This window comes from Rhinolophus sinicus, linkage group LG10 (assembly GCF_036562045.2).
Source record: "Rhinolophus sinicus isolate RSC01 linkage group LG10, ASM3656204v1, whole genome shotgun sequence".
NCBI classification, from domain to species: domain Eukaryota; kingdom Metazoa; phylum Chordata; class Mammalia; order Chiroptera; family Rhinolophidae; genus Rhinolophus; species Rhinolophus sinicus.
Window position 1 is genome coordinate 68,544,712 of NC_133759.1, and position 25,445 is coordinate 68,570,156.

General features: G+C 49.3%; 1 protein-coding gene across 5 annotated transcripts in view; it reads right to left on the reverse strand.

Annotated features, from left to right (window-relative positions):
* Window positions 1-9,334: 9,334 nt before the first annotated feature.
* The window catches only part of SNAP47 (synaptosome associated protein 47), a 64,126-nt gene continuing 48,015 nt past the window's right edge, over window positions 9,335-25,445 (reverse strand). For 2 of the 5 annotated variants that reach the window (XM_074312169.1, XM_074312168.1), the window contains exons 5-6: window positions 11,099-11,265; window positions 9,335-9,593 (exon numbers count right to left, since the gene is read on the reverse strand). In XM_074312169.1, the coding sequence (XP_074168270.1) occupies window positions 11,119-11,265 (147 nt within the window). In that variant the 3' untranslated portion in view covers window positions 9,335-9,593; window positions 11,099-11,118. Of the gene's footprint in view, window positions 11,266-24,095; window positions 24,224-25,445 lie in introns of all 5 variants that reach the window. The other 3 variants (XM_019755039.2, XM_019755040.2, XR_012489482.1) reach the window with 2 other exon arrangements.

Below are 25,445 nucleotides of genomic sequence, written 5' to 3' on the forward strand. Positions count from 1 at the left end.
CCTATCTCAGCAGAATCCAGGAATGGGATGGGGCTGCCCAGGAAAGATCTATGGAGGACCCTCTTCTCTGATGGTGTGCATCCCCATGACAAACAGGAGACACACAAGGTTTTTGAGAATGTTGTATCAGCAGAAACACTGTCGGCTTAGACTGAAAGGGATGAAGTGAAAAAGGGCTGTTGGACTTCCAAACTTCCACAGGAAGGAAATAGGCTGATAGACCTACTGAGCTGCGGACAGGTTCTACCCTTCAAGAAAAAAGAAAAAAATGACTCCGAGAGTGGAGTCCTGGGTACAAAGGGCAAAGCTTTGAGTCACAGAGGATTCTTCTCAGGCCTTGAAACCAAATATAATTAGCCCTGCTCGGTTTTAACATTGCTTGGGCCCAGAGATTCCTTTCCTTCCTTTAAGTCCATCCTTTCCTTTTTTTCTTTCTTTTCTTTTTTTTTTTAAAGTAAACATTTTTAGATTCACAGCAAAATTGAATGGAAGGTACAGAGATTTCCCATATACTCCTTGTCTCCACATACACACAGTGTTTACCATAGGGGTACATTTGGTACAAAAATGAGCCCATACTGATGCATCATTATCACCCATAGTCCATTGTTTACATTAGGTTCACTCTTGATGATGTACATTCTATGGGTTTTGACAAATGTATATACCACTACAGTGATATCATACAGAGTAGTTTCACTGCCCTAAAAATTCTCTGTGTTTCACCAACTCATCCCTTTCTCCCCTGAACCCCTGGCAACCACTGATCTTTTAAGGTCTCCATAGTTCTGCCTTTTCCAGAATGCCATATTGAAATCATATAGTATGTGACCTTCCCAGATTGGCTCCTTTCACTTTGTCATATGCATTTAAGGTTCCTCCATGTCTTTTCATGGCTCAATAGCTTATTCCTTTTTAGAACTGAATTATATCCCATTTTCTGGATGTACCTCAGTTTATTCATTCAGTCCTTTGGAAAACAGTTCTTTCTCAGATGTATCTTTTGCAAATACTTTCTCCCAGACTTTGGCTTGTCTTCTCATTCTCTTGACAGTGTCTTTCACAGAGCAGAAAATTTAAATTTAAATTTAATTTAAAGTCTAGTTTATCAATTCTTTCTTTCATGGATTATACCTTTAGTTTTCTATCTAAAAAGTCATAATCATACCCAAGGTCATGTAGGTTTTCTCCTATGTTATCTTCTAGGACCTTTATAGTTTTGTGTTTTAAATTTAGGCCTATGATCCATCTTGAGTTAATTTTTGTGAAGGATGTAAGGTCTGGGTCTAGATGATGATGATGATATGTATTCCAGCACCATTTGTTGAAAAGACTATCTTTCCTCCACCGGATTGCCTTTGCTGCTTTGTCAAAGATCAGTTGACTATATTTATGTGGGTTTATTTCTGGGCTATCTATTGTTTCACTGATCTATTTGTCTATTCTTTCACCAATACCACACTGTCTTGATTACTATAGCTTTACAGTAGTCTTGAAATCAGATAGTGTCAGTGCTCTGACTCTCTCATTTAATATTGGAGTTGGTTATTCCAGGTCTTTTGCTTGTTCATATAAAAATTTAGAATCAGTTTGTTGATGTCCACAGGATACTTTGCTGGGCTTTTGATTGGGATTGCATTGAAACTATATAGATCAAGTTGGGAAGGAACTGACATCTGACAGTATGAGTCTTCCTATTCATGAATATAGAATATTTATTTATTTTGTCCTTTGATATTTTTTTTTTATCAGAGCTTTATAGTTTTCCTATATAGCTCTTGTACATATTTTGTTACATTTCTACCTAAGTATTTCATTTTGGGGGGGTATGAATGTAAATGATATTGTTTTTAATTTCAAATTCCACATTTTCATTGATGGTATAGAAAAACTCTTGACTTTTGTATATTAACATTGCACCTGCAACCTTGCTAATTACTTGTTAGTTCCAGCAGTTTTTTTGTTGATTTTTTTCAGATTTTATACATAGACAATCATGTCATCTGCAAGCAATATTGTTTCCTTCCCAATCAGTGTACTTTTTACTTCCTTTTCTTGTCTTATTGCATTAGCTAGGACTTTCTGTACAATGTTGAAAGAGATGGTGAGAAGGAACATCCTTGTCTTGTTCCTGATTTTAGTGAGGAGGCTTCCAGTTTCTCACCGTTAAGTATGATGTTAGCCATAGATTTTTTTTTTAGATATGAAATTAAGGACATTCCCCTCTGTTCCTAGTTTGCTGGGAGTTTTCATCATGAATAGCTGTTGGATTTTGTCAAATGCTTTTTCTGCATCTATTAATATGATCACATGATTTTTCTTTAGTCTGTTGACTTGATGGGTTATGTTGATTGATTTTTGAATGCTGAACTAGCCTTGCATACGTGGGATAAATCCCACTTGGTCATTGTGTATATTTTATGCATTGTTGGATTTGATTTGCTAATATTTTGTTGAGGATTTTTACATCTATGGTCATAACAGATACTGGTCTGTAGTATTCTGGTAAAATCTTTGTTTTTTATTAATACTGACCTCACAGAAAGAGTTAGGAAATATTCCCTCTCCTTTGATTTTCTAAAAGAGGTTGGAGAATTAATATGAGTTCTTCCTTAAAAGTTTGGTAAAATTCACCAGTGAACCCACCTAAGCCTGGTGGTTTCTGTTTGGGGAAATTATTAATTCTTGATTCAATTTTTTAACAGATGCAAGCCTATTCAGATTGTCTATTATGTCTTATGTGAGTTTTAGCAGATGGTGTACTTCAAGGAGTTGGACCATTTCATCTAGGTTATCAAACTTGTGGGCAGCATAGAGTTGTTCATAATATTCCTTTATTATCATTTTAATGTTTATTGGATCTGCTTGTCTATAAGGTGATTTTTTTTCCCTCTTTATCTCCTTCCAAGATTTTTTCTTTATCCTTGATTTTCTGAAGTTTGAATATACCTAGCTGTACTTTTTTTGTTTTTGTTTTGGCATTTATCCTCCTGGGTTGTACTTTGAGCTTCTTGGATCTGTGGTTTGGTGCCTGACATTAATTTGGGGGAAATACTCAGTCATTATTGCTTCAAATAGTCCTTCTGGTACTTTGTGTCTTGCTTCTCCTCCTGGTCTTCCCATTGCATGCATATGTCACCTTTTGTAGTTGTCCACAGTCCTTGGATACTGTTCTGGGTTGTTGTTGTTTTCCAGTCTTGTTTCTCTGTTTTTCCACTTTGGAAGTTTCTGTTGACATACCTTCAGGCTCACTGATTGTTCTCTCAGGCACATCCAATCTACTGAGCCTATCAAAAGCATTTTTTCATGTCTGTTACAGTCCTTTTGAACTCTGGCGTTTCTTTTTCTTAGAATTTTCATCTCTCTCTGCATACAGTGACCATCTGTTCTTTATGCCGTCTACTTTATCCATTAGAGCTCTCAGCATATTAATCACAGTTGTTTTAAGTTCTGCTTTGATTATTCCAACATCCCTGCATGTCTGGTTCTGATGCTTGGCCTGTCTTTTCAAACTGTGTCTTTTGATATGTCTTTAATTTTTTCTTGATAGAAGGACATTTTGAGTAAAAGTAACTGCAGCAAATAGACCTTTAGTAATGTGGTGGTGAGGTGTGGAGGTGGGAAGCATTTTACAGTCCAATGATTAGTTCGCAGTATTTATGGGCCTGTGCCCTGGGCTGTGACCATCATACGTGCACCTCACTCCTCCTTAGGTGGGACAAGAAAGGTAAAGGGGCTGTGGTGGGTATTTCCTTCTCCAGGTTGGTCAGGCTCTGGTGGAATAATTTCTCCTGAGGACAGGCCTTGTTAAGAACAGATGCTCTGGCCTATTTACAATGGCTACTTCTGCCCAAGCTTCATCTGAGGCAGAAGGGGATTTTTCTCCCATTTTCAGTGTGAGAACCTGGTGTGGCTCCTGGGTGTAAAATTCACAAAAGTGTGCCCCTCCCCAACTGAGATTTTAACTCTCAGTCTTGTCCACACTGAGCCTCCAGCATTTGTCACAGTTCAGGTTTTCCTGCCCCCAAGGATGTTTTTGCTTCTGGGTTTCTGCTCTGATGTGATTCTCTGGATTCACTTCTGTCTCTCCAATTTTGGAAGTTTGCTCTGCAACCTCACTTCTCTGAAGGACCAAAACAGAGTTGTTGATTTTCAATCACTTCTCGGCCTTTTGGCTAATATCAAGTGTGATTTTCACGCTGTACAGCTTTTAACTTGTTAGGATGGAGTGCAACTTCATAGCTCCTCTGATGTCAGAAGACAACAGGAACTCTGGTGCCCTAACTTCCTTATTGTTTCTCTTTGAAGTAGGAACAGGCTATCACTATTATCATATGCCTGTCCCATGACTGTATTTTGGAAGCAGCTAATTTGTTTTCTGGTCTCACAGTCAGAGACAGAGAGGAATTCTACTCCAGAATGGACTCTATTCTCACCAGTTCTGGATTTAGAGATTGAAGCTGGTGACATTTACATGAGGTTTTGGACAAAGATCTCATGTGTAATGGTTGAGATTTTTGGACATGCTGGGATAGAGAAAAATATTTAAATGGGGGATGGATGTGAATTTGGCAGGAATAGAGGACTATCATAGGCACAATTGTTGCCCCCAAAAGGTATGTACAAATCCTAATTGCAGGAACCAAAAATTGTCACCTTACTTGGAAAAAGTGTCTCTGCAGATGCACCAAGTTTCTTGAGATGAAATGACCATGAGGGATTACCGGGTGGGCAGGAAAGTCCTGAGGATAGTGCAGTGAGGGATGAGTGGTGGGGGGATCCCACCTATGCTCTGAGGTTGGTGTACAGTGAGAGCTGTGATGCTGAGACCTCATCCATGGTGATATCCCAGTGCTGAGCAGTGTGACAAGGCAGAGTTGAACAGGCAGGAGTGGGCAGGGCTGCAGGATCGGGGGTCAGAGCTTGGACAGATGCAAAGGAGTCTCTCCTCGGGATTGGCACACTTCAGCGATGAACAAAGTGAGGAGGCTGTAGGTTCTGGTACTTCTCTGATTTTGGTTTGTGCTGGTGAGATCAGGCTACCGTGTGCCACAGTGGGCATCTCGGTCTGCCCCCCCCCCCCCGGTTATTGCCCCACCCATCAGGGCAATATCCACGTGGACAAGCCCACTGGAAAAGAAGGTGTTCAGTGAGTTCAGCAGAAGGCTCCTGCCTCCGTTAGGAAACCAGTTTACTGTGAGCTCCCTTGTGGGGTTGCTCTGAGCATTGGAGCAGACGGGAGCATCTCATTCTCAGATGCAGCATTTACTGAGCATTAGGAATGGGCCCTGGGCTTGCCCTCTGACCCGCTCCCATCTTCATTCCTAATATTCTCCATTCCCAAGAGGAGCATCTCAACGCCATCACCGTCCCCCATTTGGAACCAAACCACCCTCTGGAGTGTCACTTCTGTTGGAAAACGCAGCTCAAGGACCCCAGGAGGTCAGGCTTTCTTGCTTGTCCTCCCCCCACTGTGTGGGAACCCTGCAGATGGCTGTCCCCCTTTCCAGGGCATCTGCCCCAGTTCCTGTGAACAAGGGTCAGCCTCATTAATCTCCAAGCACCAGCTGCAAATGCCAGGCACGGGTGGCTGCTAGGATGGTGGGGCAGCCGGAGACCCCAAGGGAAGCGCCTTGGGCAGTCTGTGCACATCCTGGGACACCCGCTGGACCCTGACCCTCCTTTATGTCCAGCTGGGCCTCTGCACCACACAACCATACTATGGACACACTCCTTCCCTGACCCTTAGGCCTGCTTGAGTAGTAGGGACAGTTGGGGGAAGTGAGTCCCCTGTCCGTCAGCTGTTCCTTTCCCAGGGTGAGAGGAAGGGGCAGAGGTGGGGACAAAAAATGGTGAGTAAAATCCAAAGGGGCCTGAGGACTGGGAGCTGCTTCAGACCTGGTGGGACAACGTGCTGGAGGGTTGAGTGGCACCAGTAGCCTGGGACAGCAGCCGCGAGTGACGGGCTGGCCACCACAGCTTCAGGACACATTTGCCCACATCCGTGGGAGCCTGGACCTGTGGTCTGGCCCCCAGGGAACAGCCTCAACCCGGTCCTGCTCGTAGTTCCCTGTGCTGCAGCCCAGGGCTCCCTGCCCTGGGCCAACGGTCTGCACTATGTACGTGGTCCCTGTGTGGCTGTCCCAGGGGGCGTGGTGAGCAGCTCCTGGTGCCTGCAGATGGATGGATGCCTTCCCCACTTTCCCTGCTGCTCACTCCTCGCTGAGGAAGCTGAGGGATGGATGAGCTGGAGCAGCCCTTCTGGGAAGCAGGACCACCCTTGCCTTCAGAAGAGCTGTTGCTGGACCAGCCCTGTGGCTTTTCACTTTCAAAATGAATCAGGGAAAACTGCCTCCTCGGCAAGCCCACTGCTGTTCCAAGTTTACAGATCGGTGCCAAAAGCTGGAAATATTATGCGGATGTAGATGTGGAAATCAGTTGCAAATGTGAAAACTGACTACAATTGGTATTATCTTTCAAGTTTTACTGAAACCCATAGCTAATAATTAAACTGGCAGCAGTGAGGGGGACGGGGCTCCTCACGAGGCCGGTGGGGCCTTGGAGGTGCCTCCTGGTAATGTGGTCTCACGCCAGGGTTGATGCCTCAAGCACTACAGCTGCCTCCAAGAGGGCATTCCATAAAACCCCAAACCAAACCAAAGCCCCCACCCCAACCAACTGCTTACAGACAGACAAGTTTCTTGTGGTGTGTGAAAATGTCTCTAGGGCTGATGGATTTTTGTTTTTTCCTCTCTCCTAGAATCTGTGTGTGTGTGTGCTGATTTTGGGCATCCAGAGAAAAGCACTTGTGGAAACCTGCACCGTCTTTCCCCATTTCACTCCCTTCCCCTCCCACAGTGTGCCTCCAGCAAGCTCTGTCTTTGAGGAACAGAGGTCTGGACAGCTGAGCACAGCCCGGGAATGAATGTGGTGGGCCTTCCCAGCTGCAACCTGGGACTGGCTTTGGCACCAGCCGCAGTGTCATGCTGAGGGCTAAGGCCACTCTCAAGCATGGGGCCAAGGAGGGTAGTGGTCGCCCTCCAGGACAGACAGTGTTGGACAACGGCAGCTACAGCCTTGTAAGGAATACGCCCAGTGGGTAGTTGGGCGGCGTTGCAGCCACCACAAAGCCTTGTGGCCTGCTGGCTAGGGACCTGCTTGAACATTGAAAGAAAATCAAAACAAGAACATTCTGTGACACATGAAACACTTGAAATTCTGATTTCACAAGTAGTTTTGTTGGAACACAACACACCCATGTGCTCAAAGTCCAGGCTGCCTTCATGTAAATAGAGCCGAGGTGCGGCGACCGGCAGCACCTGGCACCAAAGATGAAGTAGTTACTACACGTACTTTATAGCAAGTCTGCCGACCCCTTCGCTAAACAAACAAAAGAACCAGCCCTTTCTGAGGAAATGTACCAGCACTTTCATTTCGGCTCTATGTGCTCACAGCTGCATTTGATGTGGGCGCTGCACTGTGCCCACCTTCACACGGAGTGTAAACTGAGCTCACAGCATTATGTTTTAGGACCTGCAAACCCTTACGGAGTGACAACCAGTGACAAAATCCATTCCCATTAGTCACAGGTTAAAGGGCAGAGATTTTGGTGCAGGAATGAAGTACACGGAGAGCTTGACCCAACATGCAGACCAAATGTCAGCACCAGATGACAAGATCCACATCAGGAAAGGAAAATGCAAAACCGGAGACACCAAGTCCCTTATCCAAATAGCCAGCTGATGACAATGACAGCAGACTCACTGTAGCCCTCGTGCGGTCTCCAGAGGGTCTACTCACCTGATGTAATCCCTTGGTATGAGCCATCATGGCACTTACTACTGGATGCTGAGGGTGGTACGAGATCAGCATCCTGCCTGCTCAGCTCCTTCCTCTAGTCGAGCACCAGAGCATCAGAATGTCTACTCCACCTCAGGTCTTTCCTTGGGTCCCAAATGTAAGGCAAAGAGAGTGCACCACGAGAGGGCATGAGTAAGAGGTGAAGTTAGAGAACTGGGGTGGGAGTAGAGTGGATGGTTAGATCACCCAGGAGTCAGAGGTGCCACTGTGGGAGTGGAGTCAGTGCACCTGGGTGGGAGCAGCAAGGGGGTGTAGGTGAGCACCAGGATGGGGAGCAGTGGACTGTGGGAGTTCTTGTTTTCATCTGGTTCTTGGCCCTTTAGTCTCAGCTGGCAACAAACAGCTGGTTTAAACAGGTAGGTTTCTGTGCTTTGCACTCCAGTCACCAACTCAATTTGGCAGATGGATTTTCTGCTCCTGGAAGGCTTTAAGATGTAAAAAGTTCACTGTGGGGCCAAAGTTAAAAAATAGCATATGATTCTTGCTAGCGTTTTTTTACACTTTCTAAGTCTCCATATAAACACACCATAGTCTCTATCAATTATTGGTGTGAGGGAGAAGGTAGGATTAGCCTCCAGTGGGACAGTATTTTTTGGGTCCCATGCACCTTCATGACAATGTCTGGAGTTTACGCATCGCCAGGTGATCGAAAAGCAGAGCTCAGGGCCCGCTCACAGAGGAGGTGCTGGCAGTCCTGGCGCCCGCTTCCAGAGACCTGTCAGCATCCCACTTGTATGCAGCCAGATGCCACGTGGGCGTTGGGTGGTGCCCATTTCAGAACAAGCAGATCCCAAATGGCACTGCAGGCTGAGTGGGGCTCCCGACAACACCCGTCTGTACGGGACAGGTTTGTTTTCAATTCCCCTGCTCAGGACTCTCCGGACCTGGACATGGAGAGGGAGCAGGTGTAGTGGCAGAAAGTCACCTGGTCTGTGGCTCCCCACCACCTGCTTGTTAGAAACAACTGGGGAGCGTGTACACCCCAGAGATTCGACTGAGGGGCTGGGGGGGGGGTGTCAGTGCATGCCTGTCCCTGTATTTTCTGAGTCCTCAGGTGAGGGTGTGTGTGTGTGTGTGTGTGTGTATTCTGAGTCCCTGGGGAGCCCAGCGTGTGGCTAAGGGTGAGAACCATGCTCCTCATGAGCTGCTGTGAGAAGCTGAAGCATCTGAGCACAGCCTGCCTTTCCTCCAGTGTGACTTCAAGCTCCATGAGAACACAATCCAGCTGCCGCCGCATCCAGGCAGTGTAAGCTCTCAATAACTGTCCTTGCTGACACATTTACACATCCGCTGTGCAATCCCTGCCCTGTCCCCAGCATTGAGCACAGGGGGAAAAGGTGAGGGGATGCATGGGGCCCAGAACCCCTGTAAGAGGTCCATCACTCACTGCAGGAAGGGCCAGGAGCTACTGCTCACAGGCCTGCATCAGAGTAAGGACCATGGAGGTTGGTATGTACAAACCAAGTAAGACACATAGAGACCAGGAGTTTAATTTACCAAATTAAAGAAAGGAAAAAACAGGAAGACCCTCATGGAAGTTACTTCCCATGTCTTCTTGAAACAGCTCAGCTCCGATAAGGCAGGCATCCTTGGGCAACCCGAAATCCACTCCCACTAGGAACCTCAGAATGTTGCCTCATGAGGAACTGGGGTCTCTGGCACATGTCATCAAGGTAAGGAAGGAGATGAGAGGACCCTGGATTAGGCGGGCCCCGAATCCAATGACAGGGGTCCTTACAGAGAAAAGAAGGGGAGATGTGAGACACAGACATGGGGAGCCGGCCACGTGAGGATGGAGATGAAGGAGGGGTGATAGGCCACAAGCCCAGGTACACCTGGGGCACAAGCAGCTGGAAGAGGCAAGAGAACGTTCCCTGGGTCTGCTGAGGGAGCGCAGCCCTGCGAGCCCTCATCTTGGACTTGTGGCTCCAGACCTGCAGAGCACCCTGCTGTTGCTCGTGCCTCCATTTGTGGTGCTTCGTTAGGGCAGCCCAGAAATCTAACACTGCACCGGTGCACTCACCCCTAACCCCCGCCCCAGGACCCCAAAAGCAAGTGGGCAGCGTGGGACATGTGGGTGCCCTCCCAGCAGCTGGAGGGAAGGCACCTCAAAGTAATACCCCCTGAGGTCTAAGGGGGGGACACTATTTCAAAGTAGTCTGGGGGTCGCCTGTTGTGAGAAGGGAATAGGGTCCCCCACTTCACTTTCCCCTGGTCTTCCCAAGGGGCCTTCTCAGAAACCTAAAACCAAGCAAAATGCAGCAATGCGTATCTTCAAAAACTATTCTTTTTTTGGGGGGGGGGATCAAACCATTTTATTGAGAACCTTCGGGGGAGGGTCGAAGGGCTGGGAGGACGATGAGATCCTAAGTCTTCGGTCGGCCCGGATCTCTCAAGCTTTACGGCCGCCAAAAGCTCAAAAACTATTCTGACACTAGCATTTCTCTTTTGTTTCTGGATAGAAATGGGGCCATAAAAGCAACATTTTTTAAAACAGGTACAGTATGTACTATTTTCACATTTGGCTAAAAACTGGGCCGTGAAATAATATTTCAGGTGTTTATATGATGACCTCAAGGTATACTAGCCTCTTAGCTTTAGTAGAAAATTACAATAGCACCAAAAAGAAACCCACCTATCCACCAGAGAGATGGTACAAACAGAGGTGTGGGTACAAGCAGAGTGGCCCTGGGAGCAGGCTCAGGCCACACATGGTCCCTGGGGAGGGCCTGTGCCCATGCAGGCTGGGCCTGCCGCTCAGATAGGCAGAGCGTCAGAAATAAGCGGGTTTCTCTCATAGAGACTTAAGCCCTCTTTCTATGCTTAGCAAAAATGGGAAAGGATGCAAATGCAGCTACTTGTCATACTGGAGACCTGCGAGGGGCCATGCGAAGTGGTCACTGAGCACTGGGTGTGGCCCACCCTCTGAAGGACAGCTCAGTGGGGCTCAGCCCTGCATTTGAGCACTTGGGTGCTCCTGACTCCCCAGCAGCCCCAGAGGGCCTGGGGGTGGGGTAGGGACGGAATGCACTGGCTGTCTGCAGGCGGAGCTGCTCCCCTGCAGCTCCCTGCCTGGCGTCGCTGGGGACTGCCCGCGGCCTTCATAGCAGCCCTTGGTCCTGAGGCGGTGCACCTCCTGGGGCCCTGGGAATGATGCCCTGTGGTCTTCACCTCAAGGAAGCAAGCAGGGGGTGAGGACAACATGCTGAGAGAAGGGATTCTCGTCAAAAGCAGTCACCTCTACACATTCTTGTCCTTCTAGGTCAATTTCTTCATTCGTCGATTCTGCTTGTCGATGGTTATGGTTGTCCGGTCCACGGCGGTGGCAATGCCATCCAGGGCCTCGTCCTGTCTCTCCAGCTCGGTCTGGGCATCCAAGGCAAGACCCTTCAGCTTCTTCAGGATCTGTGAGAAAAGCACAAAGACAGGATGGGCTGCCTTTTCTTAAAACTCTCAAAAACAGAGTGTTTCTCTCCATCATTCTTACAATACCTAAGGAATTCCGTGAGTCAGGGGTGATGCACGCTGCGCTCATGACGCAGCCGAGCCACAGCATGCATCTGGGTCCAGGCTCGGCCGCTGACTGGAGGGCTGTCGGGAGATGGTGCGCCTGACCAGCCTGCTCCAGGCCACAGGCGGCAGGCTGACCACGAGTCCCTGCTGTTCCAACCCATGGTTTGCTGTGTCGCCGATGCCTTACCACATCCATGAGGAATTCCGGCCGCAGTAGTGGGGCAGCTGGCACAGGAGGAGCCGCCATCTGGGGCCAGCACTGGGACCTGAGTCCCAGCTCCTGCCCACTCGTGATTTTCATTACCTGCCTGCACCCAGGTGCCCAGTGGAAGACTGAAGCTCGGAAACACTATTTAAGAAGGAAAGCAAAACCCTTTTCTTGTCTGTATGTTTGAAATATTTCAAAAGGCAGAACAAAACACAGCACAAATAACCCAAGTCACACCGTACGGCACCCTGGGCACAAGAAATGTGGGGAGCCAACCAGGAAGCACAGAGCCTGGGGCTCCAGGAGGTGGGGAAGGGACTGGGGTGTGGACACATGGAGTGAACAGAAATGCCACAAACCACAGCAACGCCGCAGGGGAGGCTGGCAGGCGCCCGCGGGTGGAGGCTGCTGCAGCGCGGCCAAGCAGAGGGAGCAAGCAGGCTGGACGGCCTCTCCCCACGCCTGGGACTCATGTCGTCCTTCCTATAGTTTCATAGACCAGGAAGAGCAGCCTTTTGTGACAAGTCTACTGTGACTAATTGCATTGTGAAATGTACTTTAACTACATTCTGACTGAGCCTGGTTGAAAAATTTAATATCCTCAAGTTGACAAAAAGGAATGGTTTTAAGAGAAATCTTAATGACCAAGGACTTGCAATAAATGTTAATACCTCTTTTAGGGAACGTTTCAGATCCCTGGTTAGGTCAAGAAGCAGGAACTGCAGCACTGATTCATCACGAAGGGCCCCGGGAATCCTGTTACTCACTCCCAGGGTGTCAGCTCACCTACAGACATTCAAAGTCCCTTGTCACACAGGGATGAATGTCAGCAGTGAAGAGCTTGGGCGACCACCCCAAAGAAACCCAAGTCCAATCTACTGATAATGTCTCGCCCCACGAGGAGATCTCCCCAGGTCCCATCAGGTGGCCTGTGACAATGCTACCACGTGGGGGAGCAGTGACCTCACCATGTGGTGTCAGTAGGCAGGACAATGCCTGTGCAGTCAGATGGCAGCTCTGCACTTGGAATCAGAAGGAATGCCTGATACCTGGCCACCACCCACTGCCTGGGAGAGCAGCTTCGTCTGATTAACAAGAAACAGGATAAAGGCAGGATGACTGCCAGGAGGAGAATAAGATCAGCTCCTTCCCCAGGAACGGTGAGGCTCGAATGAGATCACAAATGTGAACAAGCTGTGAAAACTGTAAAGTGCTACGTGAAGGGCTGCGCCAAGTCTCAGAGCACTTGGACCGCAGGGGCCCAGTGCCACCCCCCACTCTGTGGAGGGGACAGAGGTGAAGAGAGCTGAGGTCGGCCATGCATGGTCACACACACAGGTTGGTGGCAGAGGCAGGACTCATCCCACATTTTTCTCCAAACACGGCAACATCACTGGGTCTTCGTCAGGAAACACGCGTGAATCGTGATCCAAGTCAGCAGGCTCAGCTGCCACCTTTCTGTGCCACTGGGAGTTGGTGGAAACTCCATCAGTTGAGTCACTTGAAAAGCTGGATGGTGCTCTGGAAAGTAGGCAGTGGGGTCAGCCGGCTCTGGGGGGGCCAGGCTGGATGACCTCACACAGGAGGTCTTTCCATCTCTCATTCCTATGATCTCACACGGCTGAGGCCCAAACATCAGGATAAAAGTCAGTGCTCACCACGTCAGACAGGCCCTTCCATGCCATTTTCTCTGGCCAATATTTCCTGCTAACTTACGCCCATTTTCGGTATGACAATAAGGCCATTCCACCAGGAGCTGACACAAAAACCCCCTGGAAGACTGGCCTTTGCCACACATCTGCACCTGATGTGACACCCCCGAAGTCTCTCTCCTGCGTCGAGTAACCAGGCTGCACAGACCCCTGAGGTGCATCTCTGCACCCTCTATATCGTTGTCAATCACGTCAAAATGTGGTCAAGTTCATTTCCAGGTGAACTGTCTTTCAGGATCACGAGGCCCCAGACTGTAAATCGTCAGCGCTGACGGAAGAGACAGGTTCTCAGCAGGCAGCAACTGTTCCCTTCAGAGCAGGTCAGGAAATAGAACTTATAGAAAGTCCCCCGAAATCCAAATCCAGACCAGGGCTGTTGAATGAGCGCTGTTGGTGATATGGTGGTGGCTTCCCTCTGCTTCCTTCCATCCCAACACCCATTCGTGCACAGAAAGTGAAAGTGGGGTTAAAGCATGTACAGGTTCGTGTGTGTCCTCACCCCCCAGTCATCCTGGATGAGGCTGAGTCACAGGGCCCCTGTGATGTGCCCTAACTGCTCTTCTGTTAATCCTCACACTCACTCTGCTTCACACACCAGGCGGAGGGAGCTGAGTGACTTGTCTGGCTCCCCAGCTCCCAGGGTGTATCTCCTGGGGTGGGTGCTCAAAGATGACAGATGTCACGGCGCAATGACTCAGAGGTCCCATCACCAGGACACTGAGAGAAATGGCAAATGTCCCTTAAAAAATGGCAAAAAGGCCACCACCAGGGATTGGCAGCCCATTCACACACCCAGGGAGGCTGGGACCCAGGAATGTGCCAGCTCAGAGAGCCTTGGAGACTGTGGGAAGATGTCCAGTGTACGGAGAGCCACACTTGTGATTGTTAATTTTCTAATACTCACAAGTTAAAAAGGAAAAAATGATAAGTGTAATTAATTTTAATAATGTATTTTACTTAACTCAATCAACCCCAAATATTATCATTTAAACATGAAATTAATATAAACAAATACTAAGATATTTTATATTCTTTTTTTATGTGAAGTCCTAGCAAGCTTGTATGAATGTTATACTTATAGCACATCTCAACGTGGACCAGCCACTTTTCAAGTGCTCAGTAGCCACATGTAGCTAGTGGCTACTGTGCCACATAGCATAGGACCACATGGCCACGTGACAGCACTCCCACGAAGGGCCACTTTCCGTGACAGTCCCTGCATGTCCTACATCTTCCTCAGGAGGGTGAATCGACTCCCTCTTTCCCAGTCTACAAATAAACAGTGGTAAAAGCAAGAATACCTACATTCCTGAGGCCATGTTTAATAAGCACATAATAATAGGCACATACAACTTATTCTGTGAGCAAGAACAGCTGACATGCCAACAGAAGTTGAGCATTTCACTGAATACAGAGTCCAAACAAGGGCCAGTTCCTGCTGAATTTTTTGATTTGGGAAAAGTCTGTCCAAGAAGATAACCTGAACTACAGCACTCACTACCCCAGGCAGCCTGCTGAGACCCTGGGCTGGTCTGCCAACAGTGTACTTGACATTAATCCTGCAAAAATACAAGAGAGATCTTCACAGCTATTAAGTATGCAGACACAATCACTGAGCAAACCTTCAGATCACTAATACTGTGTCTTTTTCCTTTAAGAAAGGGATTGAAGTAATTAAATGGCATCGTGTGCATTCCATATAACATGGAATGGAAAGAATGGAGAATATGAAGTCTGGCCAAACCTTAAAAACAGTTGTTACTTCTGTGGCCTAGCATGACAAGCTGTCTAGTCATCAACAGATGACGCTGCCAGCCTCTGAAATATCAACTGGCTTCTCAGATGAGCCCTCACTGGGCTCCGAGTCAAAGAGCAGGCTCCAAGTAGGCTCTTCTCCGAGTCCCTGCTACACTGATAAACAAACCTAGGAGCGTTCTCAACAGCCCCATTTGTACCTACTTAGAAATTACCTGATTAAAAGTGCATTGAACTTTACAAGAAACTAACTTTTATAAACTGCAAAGAACTAGACAGTGCACTCAGCACAGAAGACACGAAAGCACATGTGCCGGTGTCACCTGGGCACAGGACCATGAGGAAACACGGGAATATTTGGTGCTCTTCAGCTCAGAGGGTCACAGGCACCCCACGGAGCCAGCACCGGAGGCTTGGTCCCACAGGCAGGTGCTGGGCCCACTCGCCAGCATCAGTGACAGGAAGGGAGCAGCCAACAGAACTCAGGCAGGAAGTGGGAGGCAGCACGTGGCCCCCAGGACAGAGCAGACATTGCTGTCCTCTCTGGAAGGGAGGACCCTGTCCTCCAGCCCCCAACACCACAGACCCCAGGACAGGGGCATCGGCGCTGTCTGGGTCAACATAAGAACGGACATTTTAGCCTTCCAACCCCTTTCATATTGTTTAGAAAAACAGGAAATAAATTATGGAAAAATAGCTCATCCAGCAGAGTAGGTCCACTTACCAAAACAGACATGTTTTAAGCATTTGTGTCTCACCTGAGCCATCGGGACCCCAAGCTCTGCTGTGAGCTGTATCTTCAAGGGGGCCCTGAAACGTCTGTCACTGCGGAAAAGGAGGGACACGGGACACAGAAGTACCGGCCTTGATGTTTCCAAAACGTTTATAAAATTCTAACTGTTGTCTCAACTTACAGTCAGAAAAAAAAGAAAATGTTTCACTCCACCTCATGATAAAGATCCAGGTTTCAGAGTACTACTATATTAATGTTAAGCACCTCGAGTGAGTTTAATATTAGCTGGACTGTCTGCCCTCATCTCGTTATTAAGCTGACTCACTGCAAAACTGTGAATTTTCTTGCAGTGAGAAATTAGCAACCATTTAAGAACAGAGCTGGGATAAATCAAGCTGTCTGCAACTCCAAATAGTTCTACCAGTTGGGGCCATTAATATGCTACAGAGAAGGTAAAGAGGGAAAAATTGGCTTCCAGCACAGCCAAAGCTCTGGAGGCTGTAAAGAACATTCTAGGCTACAATCTGTCACATTCAGCACTCACAGACCACCCCCGCGTCGTCCCCCCTTTTCCCAGTCCCCTCTGCTGCATTCCTGAGGCCCGGCACAGGGTTCTCTTCTAGGGGGCCCTGTGCACTCCCCTCCTCACATCCCCCTCAGTGCACAGGGCAGAGGAGCTGAGCACAAACCCGCCTGACACACCAGGGCCGAGTCCACACAGCAAGGGCCAGTCGGCCCTCACTTACCAATGGTCCAGACAGCGAAAGCACAAGTGAGCACCTCCCAGAACCAGAGGACCCTAAGCAGCTCCCCATGAAGAGACCCAGGATTTTAGGAGAGCCAAAGAATGCCCACTAAGTGAGACACTCGAGTAACTGGAGATCCCTCCTACCTGTGCAAGTCCCTCAGTGGGACAATTCTCAGAGTATGAAACAAAATGGGAAAACGCATTAAGTTTGTGGCTCTTCAGAGTTGAGAGGGTCACATCCAGTCGAAGCCTCACCGGCACGTTTGTCTACAGCTCACTAAACGATATGCCATAACTCTGCCCCAAAGTTTAGGCCTCCTCCTCACCTCATCCCTATGCAAACCTCGAGGAGGGACCCTGTCCTGTGGAACGCTCGACAGAAACACTGGGGAACCGCAGCTTGCTGAAGGCCACACAGCTAATGAGGCAAAGGCACTCACTGGCCACCAAAAGCCAAATTCCAATAACCAGTCCCCAGCCCTCATGCTACAGACAGGACGACAGACATATCGCTGAGGCCACACAACCAAGCAGCCTCCCAACACTGGCTCATGCATTCAGTCCAGTTCCACACTTAAAACCACAAAAACTGACTTCCTAGCCTGAACCCCTAACCACCTAATACCTGCTTTTTACAAAAGTTAATAAAATGGTGTCAGTAATGGGTAAGACATCCAGACAGAAGAGCAATAAGGAAACAGAGGACTTGAACAACGCTACATGCCAACTGGACCTAACAGATGTATACAGAACACTCCGACCAGCTCAGCAGAACACGCACCCCTCTCAGGTGCACACAGAACATCTCCAGACAGACCACATGGCAGGCCACAAAACAAGCCTCAGGCGCAAAAAAGACTTAGAGGTAATAGAAAGTACCTTCTCTGGCCACAGTGGAATGAAACTGGCAATCTGGAAAACTATAAAATTCACCAATACATATAAATTAACACACTCAACCAATGGGTCAAAGAGGAATATTAGTAAAATTCTTAAGGAGAAATGAAAACACAACACACTAAAATACTAGCAAGCCAAATACAGGGTTTTATCCCAGAATACAAAGGTGGTTCAGTGTAAGAAAATCAATAGATGTAATAAACCACAATTCTAGAACAAGGATAAAAATACCACATAATCATCTCAATTGATGCAGAAAAGGCATCGACAACATCTTCTCATGATAAAGATACTCAGAAAACTAGACCCAGAGCTTCTTCATGAACCGCAGTATAAACTCTGGACGCCCAATGCGCAGTGGAGCTGCCTGGCTGGTGGTCACACTGATGTGCCGGGGGGTGACACACCAGTCCCACAGGGGACGGCACCAAGCTCTGAACGTGTGCTCCAGCCCATGTATCTCTTCACCTGGCTGTTCCTCATCTGCATCCTTTGCCATCATAACTGGAGCGCATCCGGAGCTCTGTGAGGCACCCTTATGAGCTATCAAACCTGAGAGGGGTCATGGGAACCCCTCAGCTTTGTAGCCAGTTAGTCAGAAGTGCAGGCTGGCCTGGGGACTGCAATGCAGCTGGTGTCTCAAGGAGCGGCAGTCCTGTTGGGAACCAGGCCCTTTCACTTGTGGGTGTGTACTAACAATGGGTGCCAGCACTAAACTGCAGTATACCATTTGGACTTCATGTCAGATCTGCATCAAAGGACATTATCAAGAAAGTCAAAAGACAACCTAAAGAATGGTACAAGTATTTGCAAATCATAGATCCGATAAGGGTTTAATATCTAGACTATATAAGGAACTCGCACAACTTAAAGAAAAAAGACACACAACCAATTAATACATGGAAAAAGAACTGAACAGACGTTTCTCCAAAGAAGACATACAAATGGCCAGTAAGCCCCGGAAATCATTAGTCATCAGGGCTGTGCAAGTCAAAACCACAATGAGACAGTCTTTCACATCCACCAGGATGGCTAGAATCATTTGAAAATTTTCAAAAGGGAAAATAAGTGTTGGCATGGATGCGGAAAAATTGGAATCTTCGTACACGGCTGGTGGAACAGAAAATGGTGCAGCAGCTACTGCAAACAGTTTGGCAGTTCCTCAAAAAGCTAAACACAGAATTACCCTGAGACCAAACAATTCTACTCCTAGAAATACGCTCCAAAGATCTGACAGCACGACTCCAGCAGACACTGCATGTGGATGTCCATGGCAGCACAATCACAAGAGCCAGAGGTGGAAGCAACCCGGTGTCAACCAACAGATAAATGGATAAACAAAATGTGGTCCATCCACACAACAGAATATTATTCACCCCAGAAAAGGAAAGAAGTACCGATTCATGCTACAAAATGCATCATGCTAAGTGAAAAAAACCAGACACGTAGCACCAATATGCGGTTCTACTCAGAGGGCAGACTCAGAGACAAGACATTAGAGGATCCAGAGGCTGGGGAGGTGGCTCAGAGTTTCTGTCTGGGGTGATGGAACAGCTTTGGAAACGGATGGTGGGGATGGTTGCACATTTTGAATGTAATTAATGCCACTGAACTGTACACTGAAAATGGTTAAAATGGCAAAATTTGTATTATAAACATTTTACCACAATAAAAACATGGTTATAATATAATAATATATGTAACGTTCCACAGTGAGGCAGTTAGTAACACAATCATCAGACACTTGATTTTAAGACTTGAATGTCACTGAAATGCTGACTGAGAGGACAGGACAATGTTCCAAGAACAGTCGTCCTTCCCATCAGAATGCCGGAGCCTATTTCCTGTCCCCACGTCCCACCTGCTGAACAGACACACAGCCTGCTCCAGGAGACACTCACTGCAATGCTGGCATGTTCCAGAATCCGGGGCAGGAGAAGGGACAGAGCGCATCCCCAGGACTCACGTGCACGGGCATCTGGACCAGAGGGCAGAGGCCCCCTCCATGCAGCCCAGGTTTAGCTGTGGCTTCTGTGTGAGGGAGGTCCCGTGCACCTGCACAGCCTTCCGTTAGCTCTAGGGGACACAGCCACATGCCAGGACAGGCCCTCCCACTCTGACCAACCACTGCCACAAGCAACATGGGCCTGTGCTAGAGAGGTGATCATCCAGGGCCGCTGCGCTGCGAGCCCTCCTGTGCCCGTCTTCTTTGAGGGCCCCCAGCCCATCACCTCTCTTCCTAATGCATCAGTCCTGGAGCGTGGCCCGGCCTGCCACACAGTTGATGCAAGGACCACGGATACCCTGCTTGTCACTGTGTGACCATGTGCTGAGTTACCACTAAACCAGGGATAAATCATTCACTATTCAGACATTTATTTGGGGCTGAAGAACACTAGTTAAATATAATTTGCTTACACAGATCAGGTCTATAAGAATTGACTGATTTTTTGTGTGTGTTTTTTTGTATGTGTGACTATGAGAGGAGACCAATGAATTAGGACCAGTTTCAGTACCAGGAAACAGAGAAGAGGGGGAAAAGACCAGGACCATAGTCACGGAAGGTGAAATGTACTGTATAATTTCTAAAAAAGAAGGAAAAGGACATTAATTTCTTAAGATGGTTTCACATAGGGAACCACAGTGACTTTCTGCCTTAGAATCTTTTCAGGACGTTCCTGAGTTGCTGGTGGGTCTCAGCAGGACATGGCTCTGCTCAGCAAGCAGAGCCCAGCTCCACCCTCACCCACAGCCCCCACGTGTGGACGGGCAGCCTTTGCAGTTAAAGGCTTCTCCTCATACCAGCCCACCAGTGGTCTAGGTTTTCCAGTGATTGAACTGAAATGTGTGACCTCAGCTTTTTTTTCAATTTTTGCGTTTTGTGTTTATTATTTATAAAGACATCAGATACAGCAGGCAGACTAAAAGCCCTAATATAAACAATAACAAAGTTCAAAACTATGTGTGGGGACAGAGCCCCAGAGAGCAGTTTCCAGGCTCTCGGCCTCATGTGGAAAGGTGCTGGCTCGGGTAGTAGATGGCCATCAGCTGTGGCTAGTTGGCCATCAGATGTAGCCCTTGAGCCATTGGCCACTAATATAACTGCTGCGGCTACGCTAGGGAGGGGAGTCAAGGGGAGTCGAGGAAAGTCGACGCGGTCGGTTGGCAGAAAAGCAGACAGCAGGTTGCACGTCCAGTGAACCCAGCCTCCAGTGAGACCGTGGTGGTATGACTCCCCTACCTATGGCTCCGTGGGTGTTCCTTTTTGGCCTCACCATATCCTGCGTTCTTGTGTGGGGAGCGGGACCAGAGACCCCGCAGGCCGCCCCGCACGACACATGGCGCAGCGAGCAGGGTGTGGTGTGGGCCGAAACTCTCTGGAATGTGCTGGAGCAGTTTATACGTATAAAAGCTCAGTTTCGTAAGCAGAGTATGACGCTGGCCAAAACCTACCGAAGCATGGTGGAGCGGTTTGTGTGTGTGAGAGCTCAGGTTCGGGAGGCCCATGAGGAGTGACACCGGAAACGGGAGGCGCGGTCTGCCTGAGAGACTCAAGCCTCCAGCTGGCACACCACCCTCTTGGCCATGGACGGCGCTGCCTTCATTTTGGTGATCTGCTGCGGCCTTGGGCTCCGTGGGTGCGGACATCTTATACAGAGGCCTCCACCCACTCAGACACTTGGCACGGTGAGCAAGATTCCGACCAGGTAGGAATGGAGTCTGACCCTGGGCAGGAAGACGTGTGGCCCCCACAGTGTGTGGTGCCAAATTGGACCCCCAAGGAGGGGTGGGAGGACATGGACGGCTCTCCGGCCAGCGTGGAGAGGGCCCTACAGGTTTTGGCTGAGTGGTTGTCGGAGGAGGAGAAGGCTACAGCGGGCAGTGTGGGCTGGATGTTCCTCATGGCCTTGAGTCTCAACACGGAAAATGGGCTTAATGAAATGGCCTGGGTGCCTGACCAGGGGTCCCGGTTGGAAGCGCTGGAAGCCTGGGTCTGCCTGTTAGAACAGGGGCCCCACAGTGGAGACTCTGAGGCAGAGGCGGAGGAAGCAAGTGGAGACAATGTAGCTCCCAACCCCCAAGCCCTGCCAATCTTGAAGCAAAGGGTAAAACATGAGCAACCTTTGGGCCCCAGGGGCGTTGCTGCCGGCAACCCAGCTGTGACTGAGTTCACGACCTACACCCCTTACACTCCCACTGAGTTGCAGGAGCTGGGAAGGTGGTACAGACAGCGCCCTGGAGAGTGAGTCTCAGCTTGGCTGTTACGTTTATGGGATGAGAGAGCAGACATTGTCTGCTCCCCAGGCAAGATGGAAAAGCTAGCCTTGGTGACAGTGCATATGTCCCTGTGACAAAGGTTACAGAACTGCCATAGGTTGGCCCACGACCAGGGCAACCATTCTCTAATGTAGTGGCTCACTGCTGCGGTACGCACAGTATGGGGACAGGCTGGCGAACTGCCAGACACTGTGAGTCAATGGCAGTCATATATGGAACTTACTCAAATCATCCGTGAAATAGGTTATGAGAGTTGCTATTTTCAATCCTAATATGTGGGGGCCAGATGACGAGCTTTTTACAGCCAGCATGAGAGATCTGGTTTTGGATACTGCACCTGCGAGTGCTTTTGGATCCTTGGTTGCTATTCTTACACCCTATGTGGGGCGATGGATCCATGAAGTTACAACTGCCATGGCCACCCTAGGGGATGTTGAAAGCCGGAGGCGAAGGAAGTTAAGACAGGAGGTCCGCACAGTTGAGACCTGGAAGCCCAAATCAAAAGCAAAGGGGCGAGGTCGTGGGCCTCAGAGAGTAACACGCACACAGATGTGGCGTGATCTCGTGGCAGCAGGGGTCGATAGAAAGAAAATAGACTGACAACCCAATGCACTCCTGCTGGAACTTTGGAAACAGTTGCGTCCGGAACAGCAATTCCGGAGAAGCCTAAAGGGGAAGTCTGGGAAAGCGCAACCCATGTCCCTCCAGGACTCCTTTCAGCTTAAGGGTGGGGCCAAGGTACCTGATCAGAGGGGATGAGCAGGGACTGGAGGCCCCACGTGGAACTGTCCATACATTGGTCCCCTTCTAATGTGCAGAGGGTTTTGGCCCTAGGTGACACTGGTGCAGACTGCAGTTTTGTTTATGGGAACCCAGAACTGTTCCCCGGACCAGCAGTCTGCATTGATGGCTACGGGGGAAAAACTGTGACTGTGAAAGCCGTTTCCTTACCACTGGGTATAGGAAGGCTTCCCCCTCGTACCTACAAGGTTTATGTCTCCCGCGTTCCGGAGTATATTCTATGGGTGGACGTGCTACATGGCCTCAGCTTACAGACGTCGGTAGGAGAGTTCCGTCTCCGGATCCGGGTGGTGAAAGCGGTAACACGCGGGCATGCTCACCACCCTCCTCAAGTGTTGCCACAGCCCTGGTGAGTGGTTACAGTGCGACAGTACCGCCTGTCAGGAAGACAGGAGGAGATTGGTGCTACCCTAAGAAGTCCAGGAAGTCTGGCTGTGCCCAGAAGGACTGGTGGTGCCCTGAGAAACCCTGGCTGTGCCCAGGATATTGCATTCACCTCCAGGTTCCTCGCACAGGGGCCCTCACGGAAGATGCTTGTCACGTAGATTGTGAGGCGAGACTCTGTAGGGGTGGAGTGTGGGGACAGCCCCAGAGAGCAGTTTCCAGGCTCTCGGACTCACGTGGAAAGGTGCTGGCTCGGGTAGTAGATGGCCATCAGCTGCGGCTAGTTGGCCATCAGCTGTAACCCTTGAGCCACTGGCTAGTAATATAACTGCTGCGACTGCGCTGGGGAAGGGAGTCCAGGGGAGTCGAGTCGGTCGGTTGGCAGCAAAGCGGACGGCAGGTCGCATGTCGTGTGAATCCAGCCTCTAGTAAGACTATAGTGGTATGACTCCCCTACCTGTGGCTCCGTGGGTGTTCCTTTTTGGCCTCACCATGTCCTGTGTTCTTATGTGGGGAGCGGAAGCAGAGGCCCCGCAGGCCGCCCCGCACAACACTATGATCTAAAAATATCTTATGAATCCATACCGCACCCTCTTTACCGGGAATGACAAGGCGTCAGCTCAGGTGTCCTGTTGCTGCTGTTCCCCAGATCGGCCACTCCAGGGCAAACCCACCATCGACCTGCAACCCTCTTGGGTAGGAGCCAGCCCCGCACCTGCCGGTGCTAACCCCCACACCAGACAGACCCACGCCAGCTCTTAGCTGCCTCCTTTTTTGTGAAAGAGGGAGGCAGGATGAAGACAAACCGAACACAGGATAAGGCAGAGAAGTGGGGGTTCAGAAGTTCTAAAGAAAATGTCCACAGAATCCAGATGCCCTCAGGGAAAAGCCAAATGCCGCTTTGTTTTGTCATCTCCAAAAGCTGTGTCAAGTCTGTGACAGCCACAGCCTTGGTAACAAAGAGCTGCAGTTCCGAGGGAGGCAGGAAAGTAGGCCCATCCCACATTAAAAGCTAGTCAGGGCGCTCTGCCAAGCCCATCCTAGTAAAGCCGGTGCTGTCCGGCCCCCATAGCCTGCCCTACCGCAGTTATGTAGACCTGCCGCCAGCTACAGCCCGAGGGCAGGCGTGGGCCCGCGCCTGGGGCCGCACGCACGCACGCCCGCTGCATGCCCCATACTGCACGCCCGGGGAGCCGCACGCACCAGGAGCCGGACACACGCACATGCGGTGAGCAGCACGGGATCCTGGGGTCATCAGGCGCATCTTCTCTCAGCACCAACTGCAGTTTAAGTCACCAAGACCCATTTCCACATAATGACTTTAATAGCATCTGCAACAGAAACCACAGCTGAATTGGGAGTGCGCTTATATTTTGTTCTTCCCAGAAATTTAACCCTTTCCTACACAAGCTTGAGCTTCACTGCACAGTAAGATTTCTTCATTAAACAGGAAACATGCGATTGACCTCAGAAAGAGCATCTCTTGTGAAGCTAGGGAGGGTGAGGCGGGCACTGGTAGGGAGCCAGGCCCCTCCTGCAGCGGTTCTCCAGCTCACCATGTGGGTCACCACTTCTCTATCCCCGAAGCCAGAGTCCTGACTCTTAGTGGCTGCTGTGCCCAGCATGGACACTACAGGCTGAGATTCGCTGATGATACTCAGGACCTGACACCCGCTCTCAAGAGAAGGATGTCGGTGTCGGGCGCACACAGCCTGACGTCTCCCATCTCCTCAACGGCTTTTAGGGGAAGGGCCCTCAGAGGGCATGGTCACCTCCAGAATGAACAGATAAAATCCCTACATTTCCCATCACAAAGCCGTGTTCCTGCCTCAGCCTCAGCATAGCCATGGGGCCCAGAAAAGCATGTCTCACTCTCAGGAGCATGGGTACATTAGCCTTTATAGGAAAGGGGTTCTCAAGCCCCAAAGCAGACAAGATCCTCATGTTCTGGAGGCAATTAGGAACCTGCCGCATTTGCTAGCTGCAGCTAGAAAGTGTTTCTGTCATTACCAAAAGTGACTAATTTAGACCAGGAGGAAAAAGTGACAAATTATGTACATTTAAAATACCCCACAGGAAAGATGAGCACTCTTTTTCCCCAAAAGGAAAGGGCTGTGCTTAAGGAGTCCGCCGAGGCAGACACAGAAAACAGGCTCACAGGTGATGCTCATGGATGTGCAGGGCACCAGGGAGCCAGGCTCTCCAAAGCAGAGTTGGGCCTGATGGTGCCTTAGAGGTACGAACTGACCTACAGGGTACAGGGGCAGAGTGCATGTGCTCACTCTTGGGGAAATCAAGTCAGGAAGATGAAAATAGCAAAATCTCGATTTCAACTAATAAACTGCAAAGGGAAGAGAAGCTGACGGAGGGAAGCCATGCGCCACCAAGGTGCTGCTGAACGCCCGCTGCGTGCGTGGTGCGCTTCCCTAGGTGGGGCGGCGGTGGGCAGAGCTGAGCACCCACCCCCGGGACAGACGTCTGAGGACAGCAGGGAGTTACTTTTTACTTTTTAAGGTGAGTATGGTATGATGTTGGTTTTTAAAAGTGGTTCTT